Below are 14,322 nucleotides of genomic sequence, written 5' to 3'. Positions count from 1 at the left end.
AAAATTTAATCTAGAAGAATGAGGAAATCCTAAACAGACCAATTACACAAATGAAATTGAAACAGTTATCAAAACACTCCCAGCAAACAAAAGTGATGGGCCACATGGCTTCACATGTGAATTTTACCAAATATTCAAAAAAGAACTAACACTTAATCCTTCCAAGCTGTTTCAAAAAATTCAAGAGGACGGAAAACTCCCAGGGTCCTTTTATGAGTCGAGCATTACCCTCATTCCAATACCAGGTAAAGACACTACAAGAAAAAAAAAAGCTATAGGTCAATATCCCTAATGTACTTAGATGTAAAATTCTCAACAAAATATTAGCAAACTGAATCCAGCATTTCATGAAAAAAAATCATACATCATGATCAAGTGGGATTTATTCTGGGGAGGCAAAGATGGTACAATATTTGTAAATCAATCAATGTAATTCATTATAAACAAAAGGAAGGAGAAAATTTGTATGACAATATCACTAAATGCAGAAAAAGCATTTGATAAAATCCAGCACCCATTTATGATCAAAACTCAGCAAAGTGGGAATACAAGTAACATACCTCAACATGATAAAGGCCATCTATGAAAAGCCCACAGCCAATATCATACTCAATGGGCAAAATTAAAATCTATCCCCTTAAGATCAGGAACAAAGCAGGGGTGACCCCTTTCACACTCTTATTCAACATAGTTCTGGAATTCCTAGCCACAACGATCAGACAAAAAGGAGAAATAAAAGGCATCCAAATTGGAAAAGAAGAAGTAAAACTATCATTATTTGCTGATGACACAATACTGTACATAAAAACCCTATAGTCTCATTAAGTTAAGTGCAATAATCCAGGCAGAGAAAGAAATATATCATATGACCTCACTCATTTGAGGAATCCAAGGAACAATGAGAACTGAGGAACAGAATTGAGACAAAAGAGGGATCAAAGGGAACAGAGAAAAAGAGGACAGAAGGAAAGGGGATGATAGGATGGGATAAACCTGAAGGGAATTGGGGAGTGTGCTGCAGGTAGGGGAGCAAGGGAGATGTTGAGAGGAATAATGGGGAGGAGGGATATATTCAGGGCCACTCTAGAATCTGTGTAAACACAATTAATTAAATTTTAAAAAAGCTACTAGACCTGATAAATGAATTTGGTAAGGTGGCAGGATATAAAATTAATATTCAGAAATCAGTGCCATTTTTATACACCAACAATAAACTATCGGAAAGAATACTTAAGGAAACAATCCTCTTCATTATTGCAACAAAAAAAAATAAAGTACCTAGAAGTAATTTAACCAAGGAGGTAAATGACTTGTACTCTGAAAATTATAAAACATTGATAAAAGAAATCAAGGAAGATACAAACAAGTGGAAGCATATACCGTATTCATGGATAGGAAGAATAAAGATCACTAAAATGTTTATATTATTCAACACAATATACAAATTTAATTAAAATACCAATGGCAAACTTCAAATATATAGAACAAAAAATCCAAAAATTTATCTGGAATAAAAAAAAACATGAATAGTCTCAGCAATCTTAAAAATGAAGAGTAAAGTGGGATGTATCACACTTTCTGATATCAAGTTATTCTACAAGTCCATTGTAATAAAAAAAGCCTGATAGTAGCATAAAAACAGGCATACAAATCAATGAAAAAAAACAAAGATCTCCGAAATAAACCCATGCCTTTATGGTCAATTGATAGGTCAAAGAAGGTAAAAGCACACAATAGAGTAAGGACAGTCTCTTTAAAATGGTGTTGAGAAAATTAGACAGGTACCTGCAATAGAATAACACTAGATCACACCTTACTTATTTCATAAAAATAAACTCAAAGTGTATAAAAGACTTAAATGTAAGTCATGAAACCATAATCATCTTGGAAGAAAACATAGGCAGTAAACTATCCCATATTTCTCGTAGAAATATTTTGCCTATTTGTCTCCATGGGTAAGTGAAATAAAAGACAAAATAAAAAAAATGGGACTATAAAAAATTAAAAAGTTTTTGCACAGCAAAAGACACAATGTACAAAAGAAAAAGACTATCCACACAATGGGAAAATATATTGGAAAACATATTAGCCAATATGTCAGATAAAGGGTTAATAACAAAAATTTATAAAGAACTTCTAAAACTCAAGACCAGGAATGTAAACAATCCAATTTAATATGGTCATTTAATATGGGATTAAATAGACACTTCTCCAAGAGGACATACAAATGTCCAAAAGGCATATGAAAAACTGTCCAACGTCACTAATCATCAGAGAAATGCAAATTAAAACCACAATGAGATACCACCTCACATCTATCAGATTGGCACTCATAAACAAAACACCACACAATAAGTACTAATGAGAGTGTGGAAGAAAGGGAACCCTCCTGCACTGCTGGTGGGAATGCAGACTTGTGAAGCCACTATGGAAAACTGTATGGAGTTTCCTCAAAAAACTAAAACTGGAACTGCCTTTTGACCCAGCTATTCCACTTTAAGGAATATATCCTAAGAATATCAAATCATTGATTCAAGAGAAGATACACACCCCCATGTTTAGTGCAGCATTGTTTACAATATCCAAAATCTGGGAAAAGCCAAGGTGTCCATCAGTGGATGAGTGGATTAAAAAGCAGTGGTACATGTACACAATGGAATACTATGCAGCCATGAAAAAGAAGGAAATGTTACCTTTTGCGACAAAATAGATAGACCTGAAGGTTATTGTGCTAAATGAAATAAGCCAGGCACAGAAAGACAAATATCATATGATCTCACTTATATGTGGAGTCTAATGAACAAAGTGAACTGAAGAACAATATAGAGGCGGAGGTGGGGTCACAGGGAGGAAAGGGACAGCTTAGGGGATAGGATCAGAGAAGGTGAAGGGATTAGTGAAATTATTATTTTTTATGGGAGGGATTAGTGAAATTATATATACATAGCACAGATATATGCACAACAGGACAGCAAATCCTAGAGGGAAGGGGGGAGGGAAGCAAAGGGGGTATAAAAAGGGACATAAGGATGGAGGTGAGTGTGTTATATTCAGTGGGACACTTGAATCCATGTAAACACAATAAATTAAAATTATAAAAATTTTAAAAAGAGAGAACTCCCCCAACTCAGAGGCTCTGGCCGGTTGGCTCAGTGGTAGAGCTTGGTCAGAATGTGGATGTCCTGGTTCAATTTCCAGTCATGGCACACAGGAGAAGCAACCTTCTGCTTTCCCTCCTTCTCTTCCTCTCTCTCACTTTCCCTCTTGCAGCCATGGCACAACTGGATTCAGTTCAGTGCCCCAGGCACTGAGAATGTCTGGTGGAGCTCTACCTCAGTCTCTAAAAATAGCTTGGTTGCTGAGCAACAGCCTTACGTGGGCAGAGAATCACCACATAGGTGTTAGGCCTGGTGGATCCCAGTCAGGGTCAATGCAAGAGTCTCTTTGTCTCTTCTCCTGTCAGTTAAAAAAAAAAACAATAAAAACAAACTTCTTTAACTCTATTGCCACACCCAAATCTGAGCCACTGTGATTTCTCATACTACCTACTTATTAGAATAATGTACCAGATAATCTCCTTAATTATACTGCTCCCCACTCTCAACACATACAACATCCATTCTTTTTATAACCAAAAGTGAATATAAATCTACATATGAATCAAACTAGGTTATACATCGTTTTAATTCCTTTAGTGTCTTCCCACTGAACTCAAATCTAAACTTTTTCTAATAACCTAAAAAGCCTTTGCTGATCATGCTTTGTTCATCCAAACCTTGTTTTTCTTCAAACAGCTACTCCTCAGGAAACTGGCATTTGCTTTGCCAGCTTTTGAGAATGATATTTATTCATACTTTGACATGGTTGAGGTATATTTGTGATTCAAGTCTCAGCTTGAAATTTCATTTTCCCTGATAGGTTTATCCTGACTATACTGTATCAAGCAATCCCTCATTTCCATATTTCTCAGTTGCATTAACCCATAACGTGTAACTATTTGTTTGTTTCCTTGATTATTATGTGCTTCCACAACATTTTCCATGGCTGCACATGAAAACATGGACTTTATCACATTATATCTGTATGTTAAACAATCAGTACTGTGCTTCACTCTGAGACATTTGATATGTGAATGAATATCTATTTATTAAACAAGGATTAAAAACAATGAAATCTGCCTGCATTGTTTATAACCCCTTCACCACATTCTCTTAGAGAAAGCCTGAAAAGTCTACTCCAAACACTGAAAGTGAAACGATACAAATACATCTTTTAATCTTAAGTGATTATCATTTTTCATGATTTACAAGAATCAATATAATCTCAGAAGATAAAGTACTTCATTTGGCTATATCACTTTTATCCTAAATTTTCCAATAAGAATTATGTACAGTAAGAGGTTTCTGCTATGGCTTTTGTTTCTACCTCAGCATTCTTTGCCTGGTTCCCATCTACAGAAAAATTGAATTTTGAGGTGTTATGTTTGTAAAGTAAGTAGATAATCAAGTTTCTAGAATCCACAATGTAATGATATTAAACATGGAACATTCAATATTCCCATTAGCCCTCAAGGTTCTTTTGTTCCCATACTTAATAAATCCACATAAACTGGCCTCAGCTTAGCTGGGGGAGAGGGACAGTATTCTTTAACTGTATTAAAAGAACATAAGCTTCAGCCTATGCATCTAACTTTCCATTGTTTCTTTACTTTATAAGGAACTGAAAAAATCTTTTTTAATTTATTAGCTTAATGAATGTGTATCTTTAGCGCTATCAGATTCAGAGAAAAAATGAACGAGAGAAAAAGTAATTTTTATTTTTTCCAAATTTATTGATCAGAATATTTATAAACATTTATAGACACAAAGTCTATGGCTACTCTAGGCTGGTTAGTAACAAAGTCAATCTCTTCAAAATCATTGTCGCAACATAAATGATGTGCCTTTGATGAAATTTCCCAAATAAATATTGCATAGATGACTTAAGTATAATCCAAATACTATCCTGGCATATAGAAATGATCTGGATTGAATCAATGTCTTCTTTGACAGTTTTGACATTTCACATCTCAAAACATAAGTTTTTGATTGAAGGTCTCATCTTATCAAGGTATCTTGACAATCAATGCGGATACAGTTCTAGTTTGTTAAAGCAAACTTATGCATGTCTTTTGTGTAAGAAATATCCTTCAACAAGCTATTTAGGCTCCTTGTTTAGTCATCCTTACTTAATAGAGATTTTAATATGAACATCCCCCCTTCTGTCACATATATGCAGTATCTTTCTTTTATTGATCTATAATCCTGAAATAATTTTTAAACTTACTGTGATAATATTTATTTTAATCACAATTTGTTTTATTTGTGGTTATAATTGGTACTAATATCTGTTTCATTCATAGACTTGCAGACCATAAAACTATGACCTTAGTGAGTCTTTTGCAAAGGTGAAGCTTAGTTGGATGATTTGAGAAGAATTGAGCCAGGACCATGAGGAAGAGCCACCTGCTTTTCATGGGGATGCAAATAACAGGAAGATATTATTACAGTTTTTTCTGAATTGGCCATACAATTTGCATCTGGAGAAATGACTTAGAACTAAGTAGGAAAATACTCTTTCCTCTCAGTGTTAATAACAATATTAACATCTTATTTGTCCTAAAATATATTTCAAGAAAACTCTGATTGAAGAAAAAGAGAAGAGAGAAAAGAGGAAAGAAGCCAGAGATAAAGAGTCAAAAGAAGCTCTATGTGAGATTCCTAAGTTATTAATATACCAAATACATTTTGAGGTGATCAACCATATAAACCTAATATTAATGTAAAATGAAAAGGTAATTAAGAAACATTTTGTCTTTCTTTATCTTAGAAAATAAAAATTTGTCTTCAGATCAGTTTATGTTGTTAGAAATTTCTTCCTTTTACTGTATGTGTTACTTTATATAGCACCCTGAGAGATTCTTGTCTTAATTTATTGTTCCCCAGAATTAAGATAAATGAATGGCTTATGGGATAGATTAAAGCTATCAACTCACTAATTATCACTGCTAAATCATTCTCTGCCATGAAGTAACAGGACGTGGCTATGAGAAAGCAAAAATAGTAGGAAATGAAAAGCAGGAGGAAGGAGATGATAGCTTTGATGGCTCCCATGTGGGCATCTCTACTGGGATCTCTGCACCCGCTGGCAGTGAGCTTCATCTGCCTGATGTGTCTCCAAAGGGAGAGGATCAAGAAGAGGAATGAAATCAAGGACACAGAAAAGGGGAACAATGTTAACAGGTTGACACTATTCCATGCCTGGTAGGAAGCATGTTGAGCTTCATTTATCCTTAACTTATCCAAAGTTAAGTTTCTCTCCCACTTTGCGTTGGCACAAAGGCTGCAATCACCATTCAAATTCTCAGTCACAAGAAGGCTAATGAACACAGAGAGGGCCAAGCACAGTAGCAGGATCCTAGGGATCCCCCTGTCAATTCTCCACTTCATCCAGAGGAAAAGAGGATGGAAGAAATTAGCTATCTTGAGGAAATAGAAAATGCTGAGGCAGGTAGCAAACCAGACACTTACATGGTTGGTTAGTATCCAGAAGAATGAAAAGGTTCTCATTTCTGTATTAGTCGTTTGGTCTGCTGGATTCAGCACCAATGTAGAACAATCAAATAGTATAATACACAATAGACAAATTCTGGATATAGCCAGACTTGTAAGGATTAAATCAATGGAAGCAATCTTCTTATTCCTGATCCAGTCCATGCAGTTTACCAATCCAATAAATGCATTTCCTAAAATTCCCACTGAAAACTCTCCAACTGCTATGATCATTAAAGTTCTCTTTACTTCTTCATCTAACATGTTGAAACAGAAAAATCTGCAGGCCCTGGCCAGGTGCCTGAGTGAATAGTGTCGACCTGGTGTGTTAGGGTTGCAGGTTTACCTCCCCGGTCAGCACACGTAGGAGAAGCAATCGATGAGCACACAACTGAATGGAACAACTAAGTGAAATAGCGAGTTCATACTTCTCATTTTTTCTCTATCTCAAATCAATGGAAAATTTTTTAAAAATATATACACTTTGTTTCTATTTGAACTGATATAGTATGCCATCCATACCTATTTCTTAGATTTTGCTTTATTTTCTTTACCTCTTTTATTGTAGTCTGTCTTATAAGAAAGACTGGAATGACTGGTGAAGACTGCAGTTATCTTCATTCAATCCTAATTAGTCCTGACAAAAAATACAGTTGGCGACCCCTGGCCTGGTTGCTGTATGTCCAGTTACCTTCCCAGGAAGTTTTACTTTCCACATCTGGTCCATTTAGGTTGAGTTACAGTTTGCCATGATGCAAATTAGGCCGGTTCCCTTTCATAGCTCCACACTGTCTTTCTCAGGTTACATTCTGCAATTTTAGATTTATTATGCTTATGACCCATCTACTAAACTCAACAGGCCTGCCAGATTTAGCAACTAAAAATACAGAACACCCAGCTAAATTTGAATTACAAATAAACAGTACAGACCCTTTTAATATGTCCCAAGTGCACAAGATAACTATTTCCAGGATATACTAAAATGCAAATATAATTGAGTGTCTTGTATTTTATCTGGCAAATATCAAACATTTCTAGCAATTAGAAAATGGTCAAAAATTGAAATCTGTAGAGGAATCTTTATTTTTGTTGAATGATCATATTAAGTCCTGCTAAAATGCCAATGTTTGGTTTAATATTAAGATTTCTATACTTAAAAGGTTTAAAAGGTTAATATTAAATATAAATTATTTGAGAAGGAGTAAGAAGCATCACTTCCCATATGTGCCTTGACCAGGCAAGCTCTGAGTTTCAAACCAGCTACGTCAGTGTTCCAGGTCAATGCTTTATCCACTGCACCACCACAGGTCAGGCTGATAGTTTGCCTCATTTCATCTTGGTTGTGCAGATTAACAATTATATGGCATATGCACAAGGTCTCCAAAACAATACATTGTCTTATTAGTCAATTGAATTTAATGGCCATTTAATTAGCCATGGTATATATATGAATATCTATACTATATGAAGGTGAAGAAGTCATGATAAAGAAGAGTATTACTTACTCTTAGATTTTTTATTCAAAATGTAACATGGACTGTTGTATACACAAGAGGCAAAAGAGTAAATTACTGTGTTTTATTCTACTCTCCATGCTCCTCCCTTCCACGTTGCATCTGAGTATCTGGATCGTTAGCCCTTCTAACTTGTGGGGCACGTTACATGATTAAATTTATCTGATTTTTACACACTAATTCTTGTTGTGAAATAGTGTCACTGTATCAAAAAGGAAAACAAATACTGCACTGATTTGCTTTAGATTTAAGAGTTCTCTCAGGTCTAGAGAAAATGGTCACTTTTATTCTTTTGATTTTTTTTCTTGCCTAAGTTATCTGGTGTTGTAAAGTCTTGACTCTAAGGATACCTGAAAAAAATGCTTTAATTATCTATATAGTCAACCCCAATATTAACTTGATAAAAGTCAATACTTAATAATTATGACAGGGTTTTATTCTTGGTACCAGGGATGCAAAGATAAATGAAACATTGTTCCTTTCCTTAAGGAACTCAGGACCTAATGGAAGATTTAACATAGGCATTATGATGATCACTTTCAGAAATGTAGGAAAAGAAGATGTTACGGAGATCCGAGCCAGAGAGAATAGAGAAGATCTCCCACAGGAGAGGCAATGTGATCTGGACCATGAAGAACAGGGCATGAAAGAAAGTTGAGTTAAATACATAGCTAAATATATGCACATAAACTAGAATTTCAGTGGTCTAAGAATGCCAAATAATCCAGCCAGGTTGAAGTGAATATAGAAAGACAAAACTGTATCTGTGGATTAGTTCCAGATTATGAAAGGTGCCAGATTATGAATGGCAAACTGAATTTGTAATTTACTCTCTGGGTTACAAAGAGATTTTTGAAAAAGGAGTGACACAGAGGTATATCTGTTGCTCTGACAATGAAGAGTAAGCCACTTGAGAGGACAGGCAGTGTCTTTTAAGCTTAGAATCCTAGTGTCTGCTGTGAGGGACAATGGGCATGCCATAGAGTATAGGTTTAATCCACAAGAGAATGATTGTAGCAGTGATGACCATGATGAATGCATGGTTACAGAACAGTCATGGGATGTCAAGTACAGCATAGTGAATACAGTCAATAGTATTGTAACAGCTATGTGTGGTGTCATGTGGGAATTGAGAATATTGGGGAAATACTTTGCAAAGTATATGAATGTATAATTATGCTGTACACCTAAAATTAATACAAAATAATATTGAATGTAAAAAAATACACTCAATTTTTAAAAAGCGTGATGATCATAAAAACATGAAGAAATCATTGAAAACAGATGATGAAGGCTGGGATTCAATAAGAAGTACCAGAAATTTGCAAAAAGACAAAATAAAGGGTGGGCTTTATATAGTATATACTCTTTTGGTTTCTCTACAGAGTACAGTTGATAGAAAAGTTGTGAGAGTGGGTGTTGTATGATTACTCTGTCCTGTTCCATAGATTTTTGCCAAGATATCATGTATATTTATAGGTAGAGACAGTGCCTCAATCTGGTGTTTTCTCTCAGGTATGATGAGCTATCTGATGGTTTATAGATGATTCTTTGTATATCACAGCAAGAATAGAATAGATGGCAATATAGAATAGTGGCAGAAACATCAAAAGAGGGGAGAGTAAGTAGTGATAGGGCAAACAAAAGATGCTAAGCTTAGTACATGCTCTCTGAAGAAGCCAGGATTTCTCTGCTCTTCATAGGCACTGGCACTCTGCTCACTACTTAGTAGCATTTAAACCAGTAATATATTATTTCTAATTAAATTTGGGCTACAGTTGATTTCTTACCTGCCTCATCTAAGTTTATGGTGAACTTTTCTTTCTCCTTGTTTGTTTCTGAATCTACTCTCAGACTTATGAACATCAAAAATCAAATGGAAAACTCCCAGTGGACATACAACTTGATTCTCAAGAACATGGAGGTCAGTGTGGCAAGAATGATAAAATGAAGAAGAAGGTCAACAGCATGTGTCTCACAGCCGAGATGTCCAGGGAGGCCAGGAAAATTCACCTAGTGGAAGAGAAATAGGTGGCAGAAATGTTCAAAGTGTCTACAGAAGCCAAGACCACCATGATGGCCAAGGTGGCCTAGGTGGTCAGCGAGGAGGAGATGGCCACGGTGGTCAGCGAGGTGACCAAAGACAAGTAAAACAAACTAAAGATGACTTTCAGTGATCACACAGGTATTAGTTGCATTTTTATTTACTAATCTAGTGAATTTCTTTTTAAATGTTTAAGTTTTTGTTTCTGTTTTATTTTCATTTTTAATTCTGACTTTAATCATTCAAACTGTTTTTCCAGATTTGTCTTTGCCTCGATTCTCTTTGCCTAAACATTATACACACAAAAAGTCTCTTTCATTCTTTTAAGAGCAATTGTTAATTAACTTCTACCTTGACCTTTTATTTGAGTCTCTCTTCTTATATTAGCCTACAACCTCCCTCGGTTCTACCTTTCCTGTTCTCTCCTCTCCTCTCGTCTCCCCTCCATCACCTTCTCTTCTCTTCTCTCCAGGCCCCCTCCACCCTCCTCCATCTCCCCACTCCTCCTATTTCTCCTCTCTCTTAACAATGTGTTTTCTTATAATGAGACTTCTTAACAGTACAGATACCAGGCATAGATGATGCTCAGGCTAAGTCATTACTCATGTCTAAAATCTTTCTCTCTGTTTTAGAATTGATAGCAATCAACCGGTGACCGTGGACTTTTCAGTGATGTAAACTTCACCTGCCCTTTTTCCAACATTAAATCACCAATAAATTCATGAGCATTGAACTCTGGCTCTTGTTTTTCTTTTACAGTCATGGTTCTCAGTTAAGGGACAAGAAGGACAAGCTGGGAGGTGCAAAGCTCTGATTGGACTCCAAATGTTCTGTATTGTACAGTTCGACAAGTAGCTCAGGTTTTCTCAGATTTTAAATTATTTTTGAGAACTTAACTACCATCAATATTTCAAAGCAAAAACACTTATTCTTGAGACTAACAAGACAGTTTTCCAAGTTCACATTATCAATTACACATACTATTTTCCATTCAAACACAGAGAAAATTACATTGTAAACTTTCTTAATCTTTGGAGGTCTTTCAATGCATGGGTGCATTATTATTACATTTCTGTTTATGTCTGGGATCCGGGAGGGCCTCTAGGACCTGTATGCCCTCATTATGATCTGTTGATGACATCATCCATAGACATCATCAAGATGTCAATCAGATAAACTTTCCCTTGGTTTAGGCACATACTGATACACCTCATGCACTACATTTAACTCATAAATGTTGACTCAACTTGTTTCTTTTGCACATATGGCATAAAGCAAAATCTGCCAGAACAAGGAAAGGTGTAAAGTGAGTATTATGAGTTGAATTATGTCTCCCAGAAATTTATATGTTGCAGTCCTAACCTAAGTATCTCAGAATGCAACCTTGAAGTAAGGTTGCTCCAGATGTAATTAGTTAAGATGAGCTCATTTGAGAGGCCGGTGGGCTCCTAATCCAGTATGACTGGTGTACTTTATACAAAGGGGATACCTGGGAGATACATACACAGGGAGAATACCATGTGAAGATGAAAACAGAGATTTGGGTGATATAGCACAAGCTAAAGAGCACTAAATATTGACTTCAAAACACAGTAGCTAAGAGACCTGGTTCAGCTCTGTCTCAGCCCTCAGGCAGAACTAACATCTTAATCTAGGATGTCTAGTTTCCAGAACAGTGATAAAATAAGTGTCTGTTGTTTCTGCCACTCAGTTTATAGTACATCACAGCAGCCCTAGCAAACTAATACAGTGCAAAAACATACTTACCATATTTTTAAAGAATGAATGAGCATACATAGACTAATTACAACACACTTATTTCATCTTTCTCCAAAGCCTCTGAGTGGAGATCAATAAAGAGGTGTGAAACATCCCATAGTTGTTGGGCTCTACACAGTCAGGGCAGGAATTTTTCTAAGCGAGGAGGTCTCTGTTTCTTTGGGTGTCAAAATTTGGTTATACAAATTGGGAACATGTGAATGCTGACAGCCCAAAAAGATTGAAATAAAATTAGGTGAGAATTAAAATAAATGCTTTAATCGATATTTCTTTCAGGGATGTAAGTAGTTTGCTTGTACTATTAGTATTAATTAAAAATGTATAGGTTATGTAACAAAAACAAAAATCCAGCATATTTATTTCTCATTCACTGACAGATTCAGTTCTGGAATTAGTTGAAGAACTGGCCTTTTTCTAGAGACAGAATCAGTCCCTGGTTGTTTTGGCGTGCTCAGTATTTGTACTGGCATGCCAGCACATACTAGGGAGGACCCCTGATCCAATTTAGCTTACAGCTACAACTAATGTAGAAAGTTCTCACAGCCTCAATAGTTAGACTCAGACCTAATCTTACTAACAGAGGTGGGATGTGTTCCTTGTGTGTCAGCCTTGCAGATATTACAGGAAGGTGGTTTATTATCATTGAACAGTGTGTGTTTTTGCAAAGATATTATACAGATGTGCTGAAGTAACTGTAACCTTGCAGTTTTTGTCTATATATACCCCTCTCCCCCCAAGCTCATTGCTGTTTGTTGCTTCCCCGTGCAGCCAACAGACCACTAGCTGGTGAATAAAAGCTTTACAAATTCCTAATCAATTTGGGTTCTGGTTTTCTTGCTTATGGACAAACCACAGCATTTGGAGGCTCATCCAGTATTCGCCAGAATTTTCTGGTGATCAGCCCATTTGGGCCTTTGGGTGCTCTTCCTAGGGGGAGATCTCTGAGGGACCTTTCTCAGCCCCAGGCTAATCTTACTGGTAGCAACTGGGTCCAGACAGGTAGTGGCACACCCAAGGGGGTAGCCAGTATGGCTGGACACAGCATAACATCTCTGACCCAATCCTGGCACACGACTGTGGCCTGTGATCTCAGGTTTGATATCAGGTTCAGTTTGTTGGCCAGTTGGGTTTCAGGTTTGATTTTGTCTAGTTTACTTTTTATTTGTCTATACATTCTCTGGGGAGTGTTTGTCTAGTTGTCTTTCTCAATCTAGACCTCGTCAAGTCCTTCAATATGGGTCAGTCTGCAGTTTGCTAAGTGTATGCCACTTGAGTGTTTTTTGAATAATTTCCAGGACTTCAGGAAACAAGCTATGTATACAGAGCAACCGTTAGCTCCAGGAGACTCTACACCCTGTGCGAGTTAGAGTGGCCAGCACCCCCACACACCTGCCCGAGGTACTGGCCTTCCAAGGGATCTACTAATATCTCTCTTGCTTATCAGTTTCAATCAGTCATATTCAGGTGTCCTGGACATGGACTGGTCAGCCTCTCTGGGGCATTGCCTGAACCCACTGAATCTCTAGGAGGGGCGCCCCCTGAGACATTCCAGGGCTCCAGTGTTTCTGTAGGTCTCAGCCAACTTCCCAGCAGACACTACTGGTCCCCAGATATGGCAAAATTGAAGAGTGTAAATTCTGACCTCTGGAGGTAAGTAAGGCAAATCTTTTGCTTTACTGAATTCTAGCTTTTCTGTGAGTAATCAATTTGAAATTCTCCAGGACCAAGACATTAGTAAAGAATTAGGTTCTGCCTCAGGCTTCCTAGTACACTTCTGGGCTGTCTGTTCTGAAGTTTCTCTGTTCATCAGAGAACTCTCTCGTGACATTTTCTGGTTTAAAGCCATCTTTCCTGTACCCACTAGATCTCTTTTCTTGGATCCAAGACTTCTTTCTTAGCTCAAGGGCTATGCCACTGCTTGGTCAGGCAAAAGATAACAGCTTACTACAGCCCCCCTCCCTCCTCTGCTTTGGCTCCAGGGAATCCCCGCCTTCTACCTAGAGCCAGACCTGAAGAGAAGATTTAGGGAATATGGCCCCTCCTAAACCCACTGCTTTAGCCATAATAGTCAAGAGTTGTAAGAAAGGGTCCTCAGAGAATTATAGGGTTACAATGTCCCTGAGAAAATTAAGAACCTTATGTATACTAGAACATCCCACAGTCAGGAAAATAAGTTTGTAAAATTTAACTGCATTTTGACCATTTCTTATTTTTCTCTGTAAATCAGTAGTTCATTAGGAATAGAAGTTAATAATCCTTTTATTGTAAATTGTACTAACTTTGTACTTATAATAAAGCATATAAAATTGTATAGTCTGCCAAATACAAAGACTTCCTTTTTGTTACAAGGATCCATTGTTCTAGAAAATTATTCTCTATGTTAGAAACGTTAATG

General features: G+C 36.6%; 1 protein-coding gene across 1 annotated transcript; it reads right to left on the bottom strand.

The window, feature by feature from the left end:
• Nucleotides 1–5,903: 5,903 nt before the first annotated feature.
• Nucleotides 5,904–6,824, bottom strand: LOC136389365 (taste receptor type 2 member 7-like). The gene has a single exon (XM_066361171.1). The coding sequence runs from the start codon at nucleotides 6,822–6,824 to the stop codon at nucleotides 5,904–5,906; it is 921 nt and encodes a 306-aa protein (XP_066217268.1).
• Between the last annotated feature and the right edge of the window lie 7,498 nt (nucleotides 6,825–14,322).

Source organism: Saccopteryx leptura, chromosome 1, assembly GCF_036850995.1.
Source record: "Saccopteryx leptura isolate mSacLep1 chromosome 1, mSacLep1_pri_phased_curated, whole genome shotgun sequence".
Taxonomy (NCBI): domain Eukaryota; kingdom Metazoa; phylum Chordata; class Mammalia; order Chiroptera; family Emballonuridae; genus Saccopteryx; species Saccopteryx leptura.
This window is presented reverse-complemented; position numbering and strand designations above follow the sequence as displayed.